The following is a 23,349-nucleotide window of genomic DNA, read 5'->3' on the forward strand; positions in this document are numbered from 1 at the left end:
TATACATGTACGTATCAATGTATAATATACGAATTCCTATAGATAAATTTAAACAAGTTTGTATATTTGGTATGTTAACACAAATTCTTAATCAAATAATTGTTAATACTTTGTTATAAGTTCCGTTTAAATATTTAATGACATGAAACGAACATGAACTTGGGGAATTATTCTTCGAGTTTTACGGAAGAAAATATCACGCTGATATTAAAGCAATGGAGTTATGGATCCCTTTTGGCAATAAATAAACTCATCCACAAGGTGAATACTAAGTAATTAATAACACTATAACAGTCATCAGAATAAACAGCTATTAGAAGAGTTATAATTTTAATAACAACCATGCCATGCGGTAGTCTATGCATGGCATAATAGTCCTATAATAGACCTAAGCGAATTAGTTCAATCCAATCTAAGCACTTATTTTGTTTATTTATTTATCATTATCTTTTTATAACTGCTATGTTCTAAAAATCTGTTAATTAAAAGATCCGTACTAATGTCTTTATCTTGAAAGTTGGTAATACTGTTAGTAGTTCTACTATGATAAACATGAATAAGATAGATCACATAAATAAGTAACCATCAATTTATTTACAATAGCTGTGGAATCAGTAGTACAAAGAGATTTTCTCAAATTTCTTATTTATTATGTGTGTACTCATCGTCCATTAGATTTTTGTATTTCCGTTTGAAAGCACGGAATTCCAAGTACAACGCATTAAAGCGGGGTCAATAAAGACTGGGATTATTTTGAAGGATCTTCGACCTTTTGAATCCTAAAAACCACTAAGAAATTAACCAAAATGTCGATAATTGCTAGTCCAGATTGAGATATAGCTACATGTATCAATATCTCTTACGAGATACAATATCTTATTTAACAGACCTTTCCTAAAACTTGATGTTACCTAAAATTCTATTTGTTCTAAATAGAGCTATGCTATACGCTCTTAAAATAAGTACTACAAAGCTAAAGTAAGAATACTTTAAGTTTAATGATAGGTCAAGTACGTAGTTCTATCTTATCATTTAGTAATCATGTACTTATAAAGGGTTTTTACTGTACTTAAAAATATTTTTTGCGAATTTTTCTATTAGTTGTGTTTCGTCTGCAAATAAACATGGCCGTAGTTGTAAACAGCCAGTACGGCCATTCAATATTTATGATAAGAACCCGTCGAAGCGAGTGGTTTTGGGTTATCATTTTAGTTATAAAAATTTGTATAAAAAAGTCATAAACAATTGATATGAACAAAAATTTTAGTTAGACATGGAATCATGCAATAAAATCACATTCTTAGTTCATTTTTATTATCGGAAAATTAATATAGTCTGCATATTTCATATGAAAATTTGTGCAATTTTTTGAGATATAATAAGATATACCTATGTATATATATTATGCACATGTCAACGCACAAAATTCTTGACAGTTATATGGTAAGTTTTCTGATCATTTTTTTCTAGGAAATATTTTTAATGGATTAATTAAAATCCATAATGCTGTATAGTGCTGAAGTTTTTATGGACATTAAATTCAAATCTTAAATTCAGTCGGTTAGTTTCAGTTACTATTATAACTAAACTTTAAGTTCAAATATAGAAGTCAGTTACGCTTTGGGTCAGTTGATAAATGAACACTGAAAAGTTTCTAAGCGATATGTTAAGTAGACAATATCTTCTTCTCGCAACTCTTTTAATACATTTATTGTTACCAACTCATAATCTGGTTCTATGTACGGATTTAAGGTTTTTATGAATACGAGTGCTTTGTTTTTTCGAGAACTGATATATCGAAAAGTTCAATTCTTAAGTTTTTATTAGAGCGGTCCTCAAGTTTTGGAGTAGGAAACTCTTTTTTATTTGGTTCAAAAGTCTTGGTAGGATGATATGATCAACTCCTATGCAGAATTTAAAGCTTTTTATAATTTGATTAATTTAACGATACAAAAATATTAAGTAACCTGCTTATCTTCACTTAAAAGAAATTGGACTGAGTTCAAAATAAAAAATTTGACATATTTTGCCTGAAAAATATTTGATGAGCATTTTAAATCAAAATAATTGCTTGCATTATTTTTAATAATATAAAATTTATTTTTGTTTGCTGTATTTTAAATACAATACTAAATTTAAATAAAAAAGTAAATAAAATAGAACTGATTAAATTATTTTAATTTTTTTTCCCACCAACTAATGCACTTTGAACACTTGAATGTACAATAAAAATTTAAATAACATTTTTTCGGTTATCAAATATTTAGTCATTTTTTCGTCTGGGAGAAAAAGCACGTCTGAAGTGCCTCAAAAATTTCGGTATTTAAACTTAATTTTGTTTTTTTTACTTTTATTTCCATTGAAGAGTTTATAATGTATACAAAAATATTGTCTTTTTTTCATAATATTGATTTGAATTTTGCGTGTTATTGATCCATTCACTTTTCGTACTTCTCATCGCATATTCACCTTCTATTATTGCATTTATTGGAAATCTTATGTGAGTAAGATTGGGTCAAGTGGGTTTTTGTTAGAATTGCTTAAATATCAATAAATGTTCTGTAATTTTATTTTATTATTAATTACCATGAACATGCACAAATCGTTACTGTAATGTCTGTGAGTCAGAATACCATCGAGAAAATCGCCTGGACTGAATTTCGCTACATATTGCTTTTCTATCCAACATATTGTGTACTTAAAACCCCGATACTCTATTTTTAAGGCTAAAAAAAATTTAAAATGGATTAAATTGATTATCAGACAGGCACTAGCCAATGGACGACAAAGAGATTAATGTCTGGATAAAAAAAATTATATTATTCGAATGACTTGGGAATGTTGGATAATAGTTGGAACAAATGAATTAACCCGAAAGGAGATTAGAAAATGTGATTAGATTATTTTATGATAAACCAAATTGAATCCGTCTAAGAAAAAATATACTGTCTTATGATATTTCTGATTAAAAGTTATAAGTTCAAAGTTCGTTTTAAATTGCGAATACTTTCAAAATGCTTGCAAATTCTATCAAAATAATTCGTTAACCTTTTCCAAGAATTTCAATTTTTTAAAATCCGTTATTTTTTTTTTAATATTAACGTTTTATAAAGTGATATTTTACAGTGTACATAGGCTTTTTAAAAAGAATTAAAATATATAAAAAAATATATTAAACCAGTTCTACTATGCGGTTAAAGTCACTTGAAATTTTTTCCAAAGTGCATTATTCATTGTCTGCGTAATATATTCATTATGAGATCAATAGACCTACTAATATTTTAAGCATTTTCAGTTGTAGAGATGACTTTGACATTACACAGTATTTTATATACATATATAAGTAATTCGGATGAAGATATATGATAGCTGTTATAAAATTTAGCTAGGGTGTAAAGGAAGAAGATGCTTCGAGCAATAATGCTTTAGTGTTTAGTACATGAATTATTTGTAATAATTTTTAATCTTTGGATAATTCAAAGTGTTTATGAAAATGAGAGCTAAAAGTATCTCGCTATAGATCATTTTTTAAATTTAAAAAAGAATACATCGCTGAAAACTTGATTAAAAATATATTAAACTTATTAGGACTCTTTGTGCTAACCTTTCCTTGGACATACTATTACAGAAGTAATAGTAAAATAACTATTGCCAGTATTGAAGAAAACAGTCACTCCATCAAGAGAGGATATTTTTAAACTTATTAAGACTCTTTGTGCTTACCTTTCCTTGGAAATACTATTACAAAAGTAATAGTAAAATGACTATTGCCAGTATTAAAGAAAATAGTCACTCTATCAAGGGAGGATATCTTTAAACTTATTAGGATTCTTTGTGCTAATATTTCCTTGCCAGTATTGAAGAAAATAGTCACTCTATCAAGGGAGGATATCTTTAAGATCGTAGCTTTTATATCCGAACACTGGTCTCTTGCAGGCTACAAGAATCTTCCCATATTGACTGTAGAGGTTATAAAAACGAGAATGAAAAATATATAAATGAATACTACCTTCAAGCTAGAATTTGAAAAATGACTACTTTCGAATGTAATGATGCTTTTAGCGCTTTAACCAAATTGTCCAAAGCTAAGATTAAAAATGATCCAATAAGTATCAATAGTTAAGATCTTGTGTTAACATATATTATATTGATCAAAAAAACCGTCCACCACAATAACCTTATCTTACTTATTGGAACTCTTAGCCACTCTATGTAACTATAAAAATGTGGTCAATTGACGTTAAACCCGATCGCAATGGCTAAGCTTAGTGCTCATCATTCATGATAGTCAAAAATCGTTACTATCGCTGCTACAATAATAATAAAGAATAAAAAACTGCATTTAAACCTATTGCTTTTCTAATAAAAATTAGAAAGCTAGTTGATACTGAAGGTATGCACTTTTATCCGATTTAGGAAATATGGGATAACAATTTTAGATTGAGAAAGCTTCTCTAACATTGGTATTCGCATTTGTTACTTTAGAACAAATACTCATTCAGTGAAGCATTTTTAAGGTTCTATTAAAACAGTTTGAGAAAACCAGACGAATTGTATGCTCTGTCTGTTAGCTGTCAGCTGGGAATGTCTTAAAGTTTAGCATTTTCTGGAACAATTATGAAGAAATTGTATATTATTATTATGAATCTCTTCCTTTTGCAAAAGGAAAACGTTTGATTTGACTAAGAGAATGTATCAGCTTACACTTCGATAATATGGTAGACATTGTTAAGTACATGAACTGCGCTTTGAGCTACCATTCAAGGCTAAAACTCTGAACTGACCATCATTCATTATTTTTATAATCCAAGTTGATTCAAAGAGTACAAATTTTTACAAAATGAATGCGATATAAGTAAACACTGCCGCATAACAGCACTAAAAAGCCGGAATAATGATTCTGCAGAAAACATTAAGTTTGAGGTTATATAAATTAATATAAACGACATAAAATGGCATTAAAATAGAATTTCTTTTTTGTATATTTTTGGAATATATATGAGATTAATATTTTTGATCTCAGAGAGGAAGTACTGCACCTCTATTGTTGTACAAATACTCTAATTTTTACAATGTTACAGCACATCAGAGTAATAAATGCCAGGTAACAGCACTGAAAAGTCAGACAAATAATTTTACAAAACATTTCTGTAGAAAACATTTGTATGTACACATATTTTCAATGCAACAATATGGAGTAAGTTTAATAGATAAGTGTAGCAACCCGTAAGACTGAATGTAGAGATAATTCCTCCACATGCTTGCACTTCACACTTGACAGTGCAAAACTGGAATTCCGTATGAACGCTGAAACAAGTCATCGAAAGGCGGGCAGTGTGCCACCCAAACACCACAGCTGTTTTAAATTTATGCAATGATTAATTAAATAAACTAGAATATAAATGCGGAAGAATTTCACAATTTTTTTTTTGAAATTCTGACGATGAAAACGATTAACTTTTAATTTCACTTCATAAAGTAAACGAATTATCGCATAGAAATACCTGACTTTGCTTATAGAAATAAAATTTCTTATCAGGCCTCACTATTAAGTATATTAAGTGATTTGATAATCACACCCGACGTAGATAACATAGAAGTTTAAGGTAGTAACTTAATACTACATGATTTTTATGTGACAAAACACGTGTCATCAATTGCAAGTACATATGTACATTTATATGAATTAATAAAAAAAATAATTTATTTTATTTGAGCATTTTTTATTTTACATATGCATATTAATATAAAACGAAATTTAGCATAGCCTGATTATATTAAATATATGTTTTAGTTGCTTTTTAAACACAATTTAAGCTTTATGCTATCGAAGTTATTTACATTCGAAAATTACTTCAAATAATTCTAATACATAACATTTAAAATAACCTCTTTTTTTCTTGCTTAGGAGTATATAAGAGAAACACTCAACTCTAAGGTGTATGGTACTACTAAAAATTTTTATGCCTCATTTTGACAGGATATGCGAGTTCTAATTTGCGTGTTTATTGGTGTAAATGTATAAGTGTGTGGTTGTAAATGTGTATAATGTATTTCGATATTTTAAACTTATATTATTATTTCTTTATAACAACTACCGGAGTTGAGAAGTAATACATTTCGATTGAATTTAAATATATATTTGTTGAATTTAGGACGCAGAAGCAAAATATTCTTTAGATTTGGCTGGATCAGCAACCATAGTCTTATGACCAGGTTTCCAGTTAGCTGGGCATACCTCACCATGTTCATCGGTAAATTGGAAAGCTTGCACTAAACGTAAAGTTTCATCAACACTACGTCCAACGGGTAAATCGTTCATAGTTATTTGACGTAAATTTTGTTCACGATCAATAATGAATAGACCACGGAATGGAATACCAGTTTCTTCATCGAGAACACCATAGTCACGTGCAATTTTCATTGATTTATCAGCCAATAATGGTATATCCATTTCGCCTAGACCACCTTGACGACGTGCAATATTACTCCAAGCCAAATGGGTAAAATGGCTGTCGGTAGAGCAAGCAATTACATCACATCCGATGTTACGGAATTCAACAGCACGATCGGAAAATGCACAGATTTCCGTTGGGCAGACAAAGGTGAAATCCAACGGATAAAAGAATAGAACTAGATATTTTCCTCTGTAATCATGTAATGAAATTTCTTTAAAGGCACCCTTGACAACAGCGGTTCCTTTAAAGAATGGTGCTGGCTTTTGAAGCTGTGGCATCTAAAATTAAAAATTTAGAAAATTAATAATGGAAATATATAAAATAAAATATGGTAAATTTTTTTAGTTATTTTTATCAATTCATTCAGGAAATGTTATATTCGCGATGTTTGTATGTATATACAAAAAAATTATGACAAGTCATCGTTTTTGCAAAATAGAAAAAAAAATAAAATATTAATTTACACGTCCACCAAACTTTCTTTATAATTGATTTTGTGCAGATGCTGGTAATGAAGTATAAACTCTATTAAAATGAAATTAGCAAGTGGAGTTAAAAATTTCCCCAATTTACGTTGGCGAACCAAATATCCGGGTTTTTTTTTGTTATATAACAAATTTAATGAAATAGAAGTAAAAATTATTGTTTGATTTAAAATAAAAATAATAAATTTAAGCTGTTTCACTACTGATCACAAGTAGAACTAGAAACTAACGATGGACGACATTAACGCGTACTGTACATACAAAGGCTTCGATTAAAGGAAGCTTGTCATTATCAATACTACTCAAAAGTAGTCAAACTTTTTTTTTCTTATTAGATTTTACACAAAACTTTTGCAATTCATTTGCCCTTTAAAGAAGTAACAATAAAATTACATAGAAAGACGCTGTAACGTGTCAGTGCAAGCATTTGCTATTTTTTTTTTGTTGCTGTTAATTATTAAAAATTATGCAAAGAAAACCAGTTTCGGTATTGAAAATACTACAAACAAAAAAAAAAGTATATACAAGCACACGGAAATTGCTTTCTAAATGTCGTTTAAAAATGATCGGAGGGTGAAGAGCAGCAGACGAGATAAATCAAACACAATAGCGGCATATTTTTTTTCTTCTACAATATTCCATAAGAAATTGTTGTTGTTTCGCCAACAACAACACGTTTGCGAAGTTTTGCAAAAGCCACCGCAGCGTCAGCAACAATTGTTCATTTCTATACCAGTCATCTTAATTTTGAAATATATTTCACAATTTTCAAATATATAAAGTAAGTTATTTTTACATAAATTTCTTTGTTAATTTTCACCCTTTATATATCGCCATGTTAGTTTCATGTAATCACATTTTCAAGCAAGGTCAATTAAACATCCACTAAAATTTTAGTATATTAAAAAAACTACTTACTGTAAATTGTATTTTTTCTGTAAATTTATTTATAAATTGCGAAAAGAACATACAAGTTTGTTCTTTACTTCAAATTTTATTGTTAATTAAGCAGCGAAAAATGACTTCCGATGAAACCAACAAATTTCTATTAAACCGTCCCACACGATTGTCGAAAAACGAATGCTCAGCACCGCGCCGCGTTTTCAAACCTCAACACAATTTTAACAAAAGAATGTGCGCCAAAAGCAAAGCAAAAAAAAATATGCCGGTAAAAGCTGAAAAGCTTTTCATTTTGCAAACGAAAGCTACTTTTAACAGTGTTGTATTTTTTATCAATACTTTTGTAATTATAAATAAATTATTTATGTACATAAATAAATAGTTTGTTACTTACCAAATTGGAATTATTTTCCCCCATAAAAGTTATGCTCACTTTAAAAATAAATATATTTAAATAAAAATATTTTTGTTTTAGCTTAGTATTATTTTCAAAGTTTACTTTGATTAGCATGCTAGCTTATTTCTCTCGCAAGCTTATCTCTAACGAAGTTTAACAGTTCCGTTCAAATTGTTTTTTTTCTCCAGCAGAGTTTATAACGTGTTTTTATAAGCGCAGTAAGTTAATATTGATAAGAAAGCAGTAGAGTTTATTCCTAAAATCACTGAACTATTCTATAGTTCAGTTATGGCATATTAAAGTTATGGCATATTCATACTGTCTCATACAATCTCATTTCACTAATGAGCTGTATGATTTACCATACAAAGAGCTTTCATACAAATGAGCTGATTTACAATAAATCAGCTTATTTTAGACCAAAAATGTTGAATGCAACCTTTAAAATAAATTTCCCACAAGGGAAAAGACCAAAATTTGAAGTATGTTCACATATTTTTTAATATAAAATGTAAACAAACAACATCTGAGCTGTAAACAAGTGCACAGAGAAAGTATTAAATAATATTTGTTTTTATTAACTGAATATGTAATTGATATATAAAATGTACATAAATGACTTAATTATATATTTAATTCTTTAGTGTGTTATATTATTAAGTGAATTTGGTTTATTTCAGATGGATCCATGTAAATGGCAAAAAGAAGTACGTATTTCTGCGTTTTCCATTTTGATATATTTATTTTACACAATACCGATATTTTTCTTTGTGGTTTATTTGTAAACAAAAGAAAGTACTTTTATAGCTTTTTTAACATAAAAATTTCTAAAAGCTGTAAAAATGACCTCATTAATTCTTCCGCATTTATATAAATGAGCAAGTGTCTAAATGAGACAGTGCGAACATAGTATTAGGAGGTTATTATATCCAGTAATGAGGTTGATTCATATAAATATACTGATTATAAATAAATCAGCTTATTTAATGCGAAAACTCCATGTTTTCATTTGTTGTTTTACTTACATTTTCTACTGTACGTTTTCTAAGTACGTTTAATTTTTATTTTGTACATACATTCCGCGTTGAACCAGAATGTGAACCAGTTCAATTACTGGTTCACCGTATTATTATTATTATTATTATTATTATTTGCATGTAAGTTGAGCGGATCATTGCTTGCTGAAACACAGCTAATATTGCCATCAGCTAATATAAAACGTCGCTTTAATTCTGAAGCGATCATGGTGGCAAGAAGTCTATAGTGTACTATAAACAATTGAAACAAAAAATCACAAAATCACTTTTAATCACTATTGCGTTCGACTTATCCATTAAAAGATACATTTAAAGAAAAGAAAGTTAAACACAAGTAAAGTAAAAATTGAGATGTAATACAAATAAATTGCCAAATTACACTCTTTACACAGATTTTCATAGAACAGGTTTATGTAAAATCTGATATGAACACCAGTGCCGCGCAAATAAATAATATAAAAATTTAAATTCAAACCCAAACAGCTGATTCACACATCACACAAATTTTACTTGAAAAAATGTACGATGCTCTCATTTACTCGAAAATTTGCTGGTGGAACGCACTTGTGTATATACAGTGTTACACAAAGTTACTAAGAGGAGCTCGTGTAACAGACCTATTATTTGGCGTACTTTCAAATTAAGAAGTACTAAGAAATTCTTCCACACCGCTGATATTCATCAAATTACCACAAAGGTATTCACTCTGTCTTGCACGAAATGCATATAGTCAATACATAAATTAACAAGAAATTAAAAAAAAATAAAAATAAAAATAAAAAATTGAGTTTTACTGCTAAATATGATTTATATAGGGTATAGGGTACTACATAGGATACTATATAATGTACCCTATTCTTGTGGACTTCAAGAATAGTTGTTAAATATGCTTGTTTTTTCTATTGCACAGAGTTAGGGGTCTTAGATATATACTTATATTATTATTAATCTTAAAAAGTAAATTACTTAATATTTTTAGTAATTATTTTATTTTTTTTATCGGAAATGCTATTTTAATCAGTTAAAAGTTATTTTTCCTAAAATTATACTATGATAATTTTATTGTAATAATGTGTAATAATACATATATTGTTTATTGTAAATAATATATTTTTAATATATAATGTGTAACAAAAAAAATAATATATAATATAGTAAATTATACATACTTTTAATATATTTTTATATTTATATTATTAATAATTTACAAAAGTAAAATCACCAAATATATTAAACGTATAATTTTTTTTAACAGTAATTATGTTTTTAATAGGTAAAAAATATATTCCCTAAGATTATACTACAATTTATTGAATATTTACCACACACAATTTTCAAATTTTGTTGCACACTGTAAAAAATTGTCTTGCAATAAAAACAAAATAGTCTTTTTGTTGTAAAAGTAACTAAAGCCCAAGTAAATAAATAAAAAAAGCAAAACAAAACAAAAACAATAAAGTCGAATGATGACGTTTTACTCACACATATTGCACAACTACAACTACAAATACAAAGGAACAGAGCAGTTGACGCCATATTGCGAACGTTGTGTGAAAGCACAGCAAAGTTGTCGATATCTGGCAACACTATGTATCATACTGAGCTTAATGTATGAGAGGTACGGGGATGCGCTTTGCTGTTGCTTCTGTAGCTGACGAGCTCGCCTTTGCTGCTGATGTCTTTTAAAACACAAATGACACCACACTTTGTTGTACACACACTAAATACAGAAAAATGTGAAAAAATGAAAAATATTTTCATTGCAAGTTAAAATTGAACGGAAAGTGTTTATTTTTTAAAGTTTTTATAAATTTATTTGTAAATACCAACGAAATGTGTTAAGATTATAGTTTTTTACGGGGAAAACGTTATTATCGAAAAAGTGGTAGCGAAAATTTTGTGCTGCCGAGGAGAGGAGGATATACGCAAGGATTAAAGTACAACGAATTCATTTTTTATACCTGGAAAAAGTTTCTATGCTAGAGTTAGCAAGCAGATGGAGATAAAATATTGAGGAACGCTGACAATTTTAGAATTTACATTATAATTTATTTAAACCAGTTTTTGCAAAATATTAAAAAAAAAATTTCTTAGAAAAAAAAAGCAAGAAAGGAAAATCGTCTGAGTGTTTAAAGGCTTTAAATTTTTTTAAAGCAGTTTTCCGCACAAATGAATATGCTACACACCTTTAGCGGTGGCGATAATTGCGGTAAGTTAAATTCCAAAATTTTATATAAAATTTCTATTATATTTTAGTATTTACATAAAAGCCTGTATCATTTGGGCATATAAATAGAAGGACATTATGTATACGCTGTATATATGCCTAATTACGCTTTTATCGCAGTCATTAATTTTCCTACACATCATTACTGCTTCATTGTTGTTGCTATTGCCTGGCCGTCAAGCGGAGCTTCCATCCCATAACAGCAAAAAATTGTAAAAAATCTTAACCTTCATTTTTCAGATTTTATTGAATTTATCACGCACGTTTGAGTGTGTGTTTGCGGGCGTTGAGTGCGGGACCAAATGTTTGTGTGTGTGTGCATGCAATTGTTTGTTTGATATGGTATGTAGTATACACACACATATTGTGGCATAGTAAATGAGCAGTTAACGGTCTTTTAATATCAAACATATGGTCGCCGCCATAAAACGGCGTATAAAGAAAAATCAAACAAAAAGCGCAAATGCAGAGTAAAATAGAAAAACCAAAAAACAAAAAAAAAGAAACCCACAAAAACAGAAAAAAAAACACAACAAGTCATCATACTACGCATAGAAGCTTTTGTAGTGTGGAGAGAGAAAGTGAAACTTGGAGAAGAAAACAAAATAACAAAAACAACATTAAGTAAATAACATACAGTCTGCTGACATTTACGCCGTACATCAGCTGTTCGTTCGGCTGTGTATATGTGAGTTCGGTTGCGATGCGTTAGTGTATGAGTGTTGAGTATGTTTGGTGTCTGCTTGGTTTTCACAACTTATCTTGAGTTGTGATACTACGCTGCTTGCCATTGTGGGTGGCGGCCCGTTCTGGTTGTTTCTAGGATTGTTTTGAATTTGAAAAGTTCGCACAACGTGAGCACACAAATTCAAGGGAGTTTATCAGCATCGAGATGAAAGTCAAGGTTCTGCTGTTGCCCTAAGATTTGTTGTGTGTACTTCGTCCATGGCGTTTCTATGATTTCTCCTCACTTTTGCTGGGTACCTACACTTTCATATGCACCCGTGTACATTTTTTATTGTTTTTTATTTTACATAAAGACTTGCGTCTATTCACTTTAATTTGTTTCTGCTCACAACAATAATTCAAACTTTGTGATTAATGAGAAAAGTTTCAACGGCTTACCTTTTATTCCATTTTAGATCGTTTTTTTATTCTATTTTATTGACAACATTATGGAATTATATTTTAATTTTTGTTGCTGTTAACTGTCAAATCCAAAAATGTTTTCAGCACTCAATTTCTTTTTTGTTTTGTGATTTTTTTTGGTCTTTTAAATGTCAGCTCGGCTTGAAATTTGTATAAATGGTCTTACGGTTGGTATATTAGGAAAGTTGAAAGAGAGGAGGGGTAGGTGTATAGATTGCATGTAACAAATATCTGTTAATGTTGTTTGACATTTGGTTTTTAAAGTAGTTAAAGGAAACTCACAAACTCACAATATTAAACGCAGAAAAAACAAACCTTGGTGCCCTTTTATATGTAGATATCGATTGAGTTAGAACAAAGCCTGTACTTTTGGTAAAAGTTGCTGCAATAAACTTGATATATGTTCGGTATTAACCAACTTTTTTTAATTTGAATTAACATTTCCAATTTGTAGTGTTGTGGTTTAGCAACGATGAAGTGTTATTTAATATTAGCAGTTGAAAAAGATCGGTATATTTCATGTTATATATTGTCTAGGATTAATAATACTGGTTAGATTAGGATGAAGTGGTACCACTGTGCCGAAAGTTCACTCGAGCCACAAAGCTGAAAGGTATTACTTCCCCAATCAAACGAAAGTGAAACAACCTGACAAATTAAATTGTAGTGGCGGCTTTGTGCCCACAGTCCACTTGCGTTCAAATAACACAATGGCCCGTTGTAATACTACAGATACACATATCAGATCGTTTCTATCCTGAAACTTTATGCTACCTTGAATACTTTAGGGTACGGTCCCAATAATAGTTATGAGTTTATAATGTTTTTCGTTAGCTTCAGTCCAGATCTCGTTCGGGTTTTTTTATTTCTCTGTTCTATTTTATTTTATTTTGTTATAATTGTGCCAACTCTACTATCCAGAAGCTGCAAGTTGCTCAAAGTCAATCTCTCCAAAGACTCTTCAAAGTACCTTGGTATATCAGCACAAAAAACATGCTAAGAGACTTTAGAATAGACATGGTTAAAAAATATATAAGCACTGTCTAATCTCAGAATAATCTCTAGCCGCACGGGGCGGTAGGCAGATCTTAGATTAATCATCGTATAATCACGAAGCTTTTGAGGAATACATAAATTACTCAGTGAGAAGGGTGGGACTCTGCAGATACCCCCCAGCTATCAAAGAACAAAAGTCCCCAGATGTACTAACTTGGAAAAGATTCAACATGAACATGAACTTTAGATAATTTCAAATTTTTTAACAGTAAAAATCATTGCATAGTTTTAGGTACGAATATTACTTTAGAGGATGGAGTGGTCTTGCGCTTATTTGCATGTACTTTTTACTTGAAATATTTATCGATATTAGAAATGTTTAATATAGTGTACAAAATTAAAATTTTATTTTAAATTTAAATAATTTAATTGAAAATTTTTTTTTATTTTAATGATAGGATTTAAATTAAATATATTGTTGGAAGTAGCAATATCAATCGAAATCCAGATTTTCAACAAAAAATCTAATCAAATTAAATCCTTATACTATAAAATTCTCAAAATTTCAAAATATCATATATATAAGGATTTCGACAATATTAGATTAGGAAATAGTACGAATCTGTGCTTATGCTAAGAACTGTGATCATATTATACATTTTGTGCTGTAACTAACCATGTTATATTAGCTGACTAACCATATAACTAATCATATAATATGTAACCATATTATATATTTTGTGCTCTAACTAACTGTAACTGAATGGAAGAAATTCAGTTTTTCTAGTGAGTGCCAGCACCTGATTGAGGTGTAATTACTATTAGAAGAGGACGCATTGATCTGCTTTTGTATAGATAAAAACAGTGCAGTCATTAAGATTATAACTAGAATGCTTTCCCATCCAAGAGATTTTATGTGGCCTAAGAAAGACCCATCTTATTGAGAATTCAGCGTGTCAACCTTGAATTGACAACAGATTTCAATACATTTAGCTATTTTAACCGATTTTGGCCAATATGCCGATATAGTTTTCTGCTGGAAATAACGAAGTTTTGAAATATATACGAGAAATCTGTATCTACTACGAACCTGCATGATGCTTATTGGGGTACATTCATAAGAAGCAATATAAACATATTAGTAATGTAAATCGGAGTGAGTTAATTCAATAAAAATCTTAGTTCTTAGTAGTATCACGACTTAAGGTTAATATGGTGAATAGACACTGAGTTTTCCATTTCAGTTAATAGATTTTGTTAGAGCTAGAACTACGGACTATTTAGTCCTTAGCGGTATAATGACTCAAGACTAATATGGTTAATAGATTTGTTATCCTATCGAAGACTAATTATTCACCTCGAGAGCGAATTAGCTAGTTACCAAATGGATCGCATTACTGCATTGGCTTATGACTATTGTCAGGTTTTCTTGAATTTCTATGTGGTTAGCAGATAAAATATTATTTCTTATAAGTAAAATTAGAAGTGTGATACTCGTGTACTGATAGTTCAACCTATTTTATAAGTTAATTTTCTATGATTTGTATTTTGTGTTAGATTAGTTATGTTGACAGCTACTATCACTATTACTAGTACAATTATTATTATTAATATTATAATTTATATGTTAACTTTAATTTCCAATTTTAATGTTTAAAATTAAATGATTTTTTACTTTGCTTAAAATTTTCTCAAGAAAATATGAACATCATAACTTTTATTCCAACAATAAACAGTTTCAAGGTTTCATCTAAATGAATTCCGTTTCATTAAATCGAATTACAAGTGATACTCGCTTTTATTGAAAGAAACGGGCAATATTGAGTTTATTAATACATACTCATCGGTAAAAGCATTTACTTCGGTCCTTAATCACATAAAATGGCAATGAATTTATGTCATTATTTCCGGCCTTCAACTTCGACCAAAGGCAAAAGTTTCATTTACTTTTTTCCGCTTAGTTTATGAGAAGGCGGATGTGAGTACTGATTGACAAGAGCTGAAGGAAAAAAGTTCCAAGTAGTTATTCTCCTTTTGAAATCGTCATTAAATTATTGGAGTGAAATTTTAAATAATTTTTTTGAAGTGAAATTTATTTAACTAAACCCGACACTGATAAATTATGAGAGGTGTTTTTATATAAGTATATAATATAAAGTAATATAATTCATTTAAGTTTATAACGTCCACATAAGTCTATTGTCGACATATTACTACCGATTTTACATAAATTGGTATCAAATATATACTTGCTATATAAAAAAAAAGTAATTTTATTAATATATAATATGACATTGATTAATTATGAGAGATTTTTTGAATGAGTATAAAAAATTATGTACAATAATTCCTTTAAGTTTATAATATCTAAATAAGTCTCTTGTCAATCAAATAAATATACTTGTTACATAAAAAAAGGAATAATTTTATAAACATATATCTTCAATTTTCTTTCCAGATTCTGAATTAAAGGAACGCCTTATCGCCACCGTAAAAAAGGAAGTAAAACAATTGATGGAAGAGGCTGTTACCAAAAAGTATATACATGAGGAAAGTAGTTCAGTAACTTCACTTTGTGGAGCTGTAGAGGCATGTCTCAGTCACGGTTTGCGTCGACGTGCTTTGGGGCTTTTCAAGACCTCGTCGACTACTGCTCTTATACAGAAAATAGCTAAGACATGTCCAGAAGCAGATTATGTAAGTCGACGCTTGTTAGAGATCGAATTAGCAAATGAATGCAATACAATTGCTGGTAAACGTTCATGTTCGAGCAGCGATAGCATCATTAAACCGAAGCTATTGAGCAAGGGTAGCAGCAGTTCGGTTACAACGATTAATACTATGTCATCAGGAACATCGGTTTCAGCACCTGTCGTCAAGTGAGTATTACAAGCTTCGCAATCATCATTTGGCGAGATATTAACCAAGCTCGTTTTACTCACCAGGTACCTGTGGATACGCTTGGCATTATATGAAAAGCGCTTATCTAAAATTATAGAACATCTCGTAAATAATGCAAATAATTATTATGATCGAGACGCTTTAGTTGCGGATCCAGATTTTGGTTCTATTTTGAGTTCACTATTAGTTGGTCCATGCGCTTTAGAATTCACTCGCGCTAAAACCGCTGATCATTATTGGTTAGATCCACATGCAGATGAATTGGTAAGTGCAGTAATAACATCGGCGCATTTTAATAACTATTTCTGTTTTAGGTTCAAAGACATCGTATTAGTTCAGGCAATCGCACACCACCGACCTGTCATCGTCCTATTATCAATTTTAAACGCAGTCTGCATACAAGTTCGGAAGATACTAGCAGTGGTTCATTTAAGGCTAGTTCACCAGCTAGTGTAGCAAAGGACTATGTTGAGTCCCTACATCAAAACTCTAGAGCAACTTTATTGTATGGCAAGAATAACGTTTTGGTTTTACCTGTGAGTAATATTTAAATTGCTGTCTTTAATTTAGTAAGTTGTATTTCTTTGTAGAAGGATGTTAGTGAAGCTATGCCTGGTTATCTTAGTCTACATCAAACCATACAATCATTAACTATTAAGTGGACACCGAATCAGTTAATGAATGGTTACAATGATGCCGACGGTACCGATAAAAGTTTCTATTGGGCATATGCTTTAAATATTAATGTCGATGAAATTGTATATGTACATTGCCACCAAAATCGTGGCGAGGATACTGGTGGTACTATTATACTCGTAGGACAAGATGGTGTACAACGTCCTCCAATACATTTTCCAGAAGGTGGCCATATGCAATCATTTTTAAGTTGTTTGGAGACTGGTTTGTTACCACATGGCCAGTTAGATCCACCATTATGGTCACAACGTGGTATGGGTAAAATGTTTAATTGGCCTAAAAGTGTTAGACGTCGCATATTACCATCTGTTATGGAATCTGCAGATGAGACACCAATCGATTATGTCTTCCGTGTTGTCAGCAAAAGTCAACATGAAGAATTCTGTAAGTATAAAGATATTTGTACAAAGTACAATTTTTTTAAACATTATATTAATTTTCAGTGGCCACACATCCCATACTAGAGCTTGGACGTACTAGTCCAAGACGTAAGCATTTAGGTAGTTGCTCAACTACTGGTAGTAGCGAGTGCTCTAGTAAGAGTCTATCACTAGAGCACAGCATAACAGACCCACCGCTGGTGAGTATTTAAATTGGAAATATTTTAGAAAAATAGTATATATATGTCCTATATTTCCCATATTAGATTCAGGGCAGTCAAACTGCAAGTATAGAACTCGTTTGTTCCACTATGCGTAGGCAAATAATATCACGGGCTTTCTATGGTTGGCTAGCTTATTGCAGACATTTGTCAACTGTGCGCACCCATTTATCAGGACTAGTAAATGGACGTATTACACCAGATTGTAAGTTTATTTTTATTTTACTTATATATTACAGCAAAACCTATTACTGTATTACCTGCCTTACTATTCTTTACAGTAGGTGTAGATGAAGAGGGCTTAACCAAAGAAATATGGGAAGCAATGCATACGGATGGCGTCATAACAAGTGATATGGATGTCTTCCGGTTGGTTTACTTTGGTGGTGTACAACATGAGATACGAAAAGAAGTTTGGCCATATTTATTGGGACATTACAGGTACGTATATTATACTTATGTTACAAACATTAAAAGAAAAAAAAAATGACATGTATTTATAATAACAGTTTTGGTTCAACACCTGAGGAACGCGCTAAACATGATGAAACCTGTAAACATTATTATGAGACCACAATGAGTGAATGGTTAGCAGTGGAGGCTATAGTACGTCAGCGAGAGAAAGAAAAAACTGCACAAGCAATGGCAAAATTAACAGCTGAGAAGAACAAACATGCTCAGGAAGCTGGCAGACGTGTTAGTCGTCAAACGGAAATGGATGCTGATGATTTGGATAATGACGTTTTTGAAGATCACGATTTCTCAGACATATCTGATCCCGGTGATGACTATGATGAGGAAATGCGTATAGAAAATGAAGAAAATATGGAAATGGATGATTTAGCCAATGAAAGGGATAAAAAAAGTAGTACCACCGATTCCGGTAATGGTGAGGAGGAAGTCTGTGCTGATATCGTCGATACTGAAGTTGGAATTGAGGCGCAAGAAAATGAATATTTACAGTCAACAGAATTAGAAACTGAAGCAGAAAAGCAAAGCGAACAAATTCTTGTTGAATTTGAAAACATTGATGACATGGAACCGTTGACTTTACAAGAAAATTGTTTTGCTGCTGATTCAGAAGTTGAAGCTGGTCTTACACCTGACCATGGTGGTATATTGGTGTTAAGCATTAAAAGTTCACCATCTACTTCATCCTATGAAACAGTTGGTAATGAGTTTGCTGATATGGTTGATTTAAATGCACCAATTAATATTGTCGCGGAAACGGAAATACAAGAAACAGTTGAAATGGAAGAACCATTAGAAGAAGAAGAAATTCCACAAGACGTTGAAGGCGAAAATCAACGAATTATTAAATATCATAGCATGGGTGATTTGCGAACTTCAATTGATAATACTGAAGAAGGTGATGAAGAATTGAAGCCGACACATGCAGTTATCATAACTGAAGCCGCTTCCTTAGATGCACTACAATGTGACGATGAACATACTGAAGAGACATCAAGAAAAACCAGTCTTATGTCTCCAATGAATGAGGATATAACGGTTGTGGCATCTTTAGATGCACTACAAGAACCAAAATCGGCTTGCGTTTCACCGGCAAGTTCAAATGGTGGTGTTTATAGTGTGAGTAGTGGGATAGAAATTTAAAAACAAAATTTTATACTAACAAGTTATTAATATTTCAGTGTGAATTGTTAGAAAATTTTGGTCTAAATTTGCATCGCATTGAAAAAGACGTTCAGCGCTGTGATCGAAATTACTGGTACTTTGCTAATGAGAACTTGGATAAATTGCGGAATGTTATATCAACGTAAAGTTTAATTTTCAAAAAAATTGGGTTAGAAAGATTGCAATGTTAATATGTATTTTCAGTTACGTTTGGGAGCACTTGGATGTGGGTTATATGCAGGGCATGTGTGATTTAGTGGCACCATTGCTAGTTATTTTCGATGATGAATCCTTGTGCTATAGTTGTTTTTGCAAGCTGATGGAACGGATGATTGAGAACTTCCCGAATGGTGGAGCAATGGATATGCATTTTGCAAATATGAGGTAGGGTGTCAAACCAATATATTTTCTTTTTCATTATTCGATTGGATATAGTGATTAAAATAAATGAGCTATATATTGTGGAAAACATAGTAAAATCAGAGTTAAATTTATTTTTTAATACAGTCTAAAATACATCGCAGTTATTAAATTTTTAGTTCTTTGGACATGCTTTACACTTTATTAATATACTTCTTTATTTCAACTCCTTTATTTTTTAATTAACTCGATTTCACTTTTATATTAATTAAAACATCCCTTAAATATAAGAATTAAAATATATATAAATATATAAAAACATTCCCTAATTTATATATTTCATTTCAAAGATCTCTTATACAAATTTTGGACTCGGAAATGTATGACTTGATGGATTCTCATGGTGATTACACGCATTTCTACTTTTGTTATCGTTGGTTCCTTTTGGATTTTAAACGAGAATTGGTCTATGACGATGTCTTTGCAACATGGGAAGTTATTTGGGCTGCAAAACATGTCGCATCTAGTCATTTTGTGCTGTTTTTAGCCTTGGCTTTATTGGAAACCTACCGAGATATTATTTTATCCAACAGCATGGACTTTACAGATGTTATCAAATTTTTCAACGGTAAGGCAATATCCAACGCTTTGAACTTATATAATTTCTATTCAAAATTTGGATTCACTTTACTTCATATATCAATTTAGATCAATAGCTTCCTTCAAAGGTCTTCAAAGCGGGAATTTCTTTACTGATATGTAGTCATACAAGTATATCTATTTTTTGTCGGTAGTATGTGATATTCACAAACAATATCCTACTTCGATATGTTTAGTTAATGATTGATCGTAAGCTTTAAATTTCGAGACAATGTTTGTGTCCTTACAATTTAGACTGAAAGATAACTTAGTGTTATAACATATCTAACAGTTCGGTAACAGACTTGAGCTAATTTCGACAATACCTTCGAGATCATTAAAACGTTCTATAATGGTTCCATTAATGTGCTTTACTGACCACATAGTTTTTACTATTAAATAGAAGAGATAGGTCTTCTGCAACGCAGAATTCTGTAGTTATTATTACTAAATATGGCAGAATAGATTTTCCACTGTCGGTTCTTCTATGTAAGACGACATTTTCTATAAAAGCAAATGGGAGATATTTAAGTCGAACTTATCTAATTTTAATATGAGGTTCTGTGAGGACTTTTAATCGAGTAGATACTTAAGGCGAACATCATATTTAATCTTAAGACAAGATTCTGTCAGGACTTTTAAACACGTAGACATTTGAATTAGACAAACAGTTAAATTGAAGGTAAGTGTCTTTTGTGGCAGTATGTAGATAGCTATGCGTATACAAACTTATATATTTGTTGGGTAATAAACCTTATTCTTGCAAGTTAATTCGCACTGTTTCTGCAGTTCTGTTTAAAACTATTCGGGATTTTAAAATAAGTTTTTTTATAACCAAATCGTCAATGTAGAGTTTCGCTCAGATTCTGTCTTTAAACTTTCAGCTATTTGAAATTTCGCAAATCGACTAAGGTTTTAAAGATATTGAGGTTAAAGGATTTGTTCCTTATGAAATAGGTAATGGTCGACCTCGTTATTGCAACAATTTTTGTTAGCAATATTTCATATTAATTTAAGAGTCAGTAAACGCTTCTAAGACCAACATAGAGAGGACATAAAGATTCACGCTTAAACGTGCTTGATATAGTATATATAAATCATAAACACATTGTTTTAAATTAATGTTTATTATTTTAAAATCCTGTTCTAAAACAGGATCACTAGACTGTAGAGTATATAAAAGAAATTCCAGTCTTAGATAAATATTCACAGATGATCAGATTTTCTCTCTGACTGAAAATAAAGCCTTTTAGTGTAATAGTGTGCAAAATAGATGTTTCTATGACAATAAACTTGATTTGTTGGTTTCATTAACTATAAAAAATTGTTGAGTATATTTTCTAAGATTAAGTTTATATAGATATTTCATATTAATGAGTAGTATGTTTTAATTAGGACAAAAGAACTCTTAAAATATATGTATAATATAAACTCCATTGGGAACCTAGAATAGTTAGGATACTGAAAATGTTGTATTGCCCATTTCGATTAAAATTAAAGTTATATTAAAATTTTACTAGACAGTATATATATTATAACAAATTTTAGTTTTAGATAAATATTCAAAAATGTTCAGATTGATTCAGATTGATTAAAAATAAATCATTTTAGTAGACTAGAGAGATGTCTATTGAACAATAAGTCAATCTAATCCTTTGATTAATTTTAGGAAATCGTTGAGTGAATCTTTTCTAAAATTGAGAAGTTTAGTTGGATATTTCAAATTAAAGTCTAGTATGTTTTAACTAGGACATAAGAATTTTTTAAGTATATATATAGTGTTGACTTCACTGGGAGCTCACAGCATTGATTGTTTTTATTTAAGTATGTTTTATATATAGTTAAAGTACTAACAACATTGTATTCCCGATTTGAATATAATATATGTACTAAATATTTTCAAATTTTTGTCAGTAATAAATACTAAATATTTATATAAGAAACCTAATAGAACAACCATAAAGAAATTAATAATAATTTATATATTTTCAGAAATGGCGGAACGTCACAATTCACAATCGATTTTGCAATTGTCACGTAGTCTTGTGCTACAATTGCAGACAATAATTGAAAATAAATAAAAAGCAAATTATTAAAAATAAAAAATTAATTTGAATAAACTATAAAAATTAATAATTTGCAGATAAATAAAAAATAAATAATAGTAAGCACCCCACCATATAAAAAATGTAGCTGAAAATTTTCTAGTACAATTGTGTAGATTGGTTAAGCACACAAATTAGAATTGTAGTACTTCCACGGGACATACAAAATTTTGCTGTCTTCAAGTGGCAAATGTCCCCCTAAAATGTATTACATAAATATGTAGTCTAAATAAGTTTCATATTTTTTATAGAAAATGAACTAAATTAAATAAAAATGATTAAAATAAACAAATTATACAAACAAGAATATTATATACATTTATATAAAGATCAATAAAATATATATGTATGATGTATTTAAAAAAAATACCACATAAGTAGTCAAAAATGAAAAATCTGTAGCAAAAAAGTAGTAAACACATATTTAATGCCAGCAAAAAAATATATTCAAAAAAGTAGTAGAATGCATATCACATCATCTATTACTGTTTTAGTAGTCAAAAACAAAAAAACTATTCCGAAGAAAGGATGATTTTAAAAATCCTTTTAATTCAATTATAATTGAAATATAAACTGGGAAAATTTAAGTTAATAGGTTTTTTAATTTAAATTTGTATTAATAATTACTAAAATATTATAATATTAAAGTTTTATTTTAATTTAATAATAGAATTATTTCTATTATTTCTATTATTTATTATATTATATTTTTATTTTTGTATTAAAAATGTTTTGATATTTATTATAATTAATTAAAAATCTA

The 23,349-nt window shown here is 30.0% G+C and overlaps 2 protein-coding genes across 3 annotated transcripts; one reads left to right on the forward strand and one right to left on the reverse strand.

Moving 5' to 3' along the window:
* Positions 1-5,706: 5,706 nt before the first annotated feature.
* On the reverse strand, positions 5,707-8,280 carry LOC119670211 (peroxiredoxin 1-like). 2 transcript variants are annotated; one of them, XM_038080382.1, is made up of 2 exons: positions 8,238-8,280; positions 5,707-6,736 (listed from the first exon to the last, which is right to left on the reverse strand). In XM_038080382.1, the coding sequence occupies exons 1-2, from the start codon at positions 8,259-8,261 to the stop codon at positions 6,152-6,154; spliced, it is 609 nt and encodes a 202-aa protein (XP_037936310.1). In that variant the 5' UTR covers positions 8,262-8,280; the 3' UTR covers positions 5,707-6,151. The 2 variants fall into 2 exon arrangements, with proteins under 2 accessions (XP_037936310.1, XP_037936309.1); XM_038080381.1 differs by lacking the exon at positions 8,238-8,280 and adding an exon at positions 7,862-8,029.
* Positions 8,281-10,901: 2,621 nt separating this feature from the next.
* On the forward strand, positions 10,902-22,581 carry LOC119670209 (small G protein signaling modulator 2-like). The gene is made up of 13 exons (XM_038080380.1): positions 10,902-11,486; positions 16,108-16,528; positions 16,595-16,814; positions 16,865-17,086; positions 17,141-17,630; positions 17,690-17,826; positions 17,893-18,052; positions 18,129-18,288; positions 18,357-19,437; positions 19,500-19,624; positions 19,687-19,866; positions 20,193-20,470; positions 22,474-22,581. The coding sequence occupies exons 1-13, from the start codon at positions 11,447-11,449 to the stop codon at positions 22,560-22,562; spliced, it is 3,603 nt and encodes a 1,200-aa protein (XP_037936308.1). The 5' UTR covers positions 10,902-11,446; the 3' UTR covers positions 22,563-22,581.
* The last annotated feature ends 768 nt before the right edge of the window (positions 22,582-23,349 follow it).

This window comes from Teleopsis dalmanni, chromosome 1 (assembly GCF_002237135.1).
Source record: "Teleopsis dalmanni isolate 2A chromosome 1, ASM223713v2, whole genome shotgun sequence".
Lineage (NCBI taxonomy): Eukaryota > Metazoa > Arthropoda > Insecta > Diptera > Diopsidae > Teleopsis > Teleopsis dalmanni.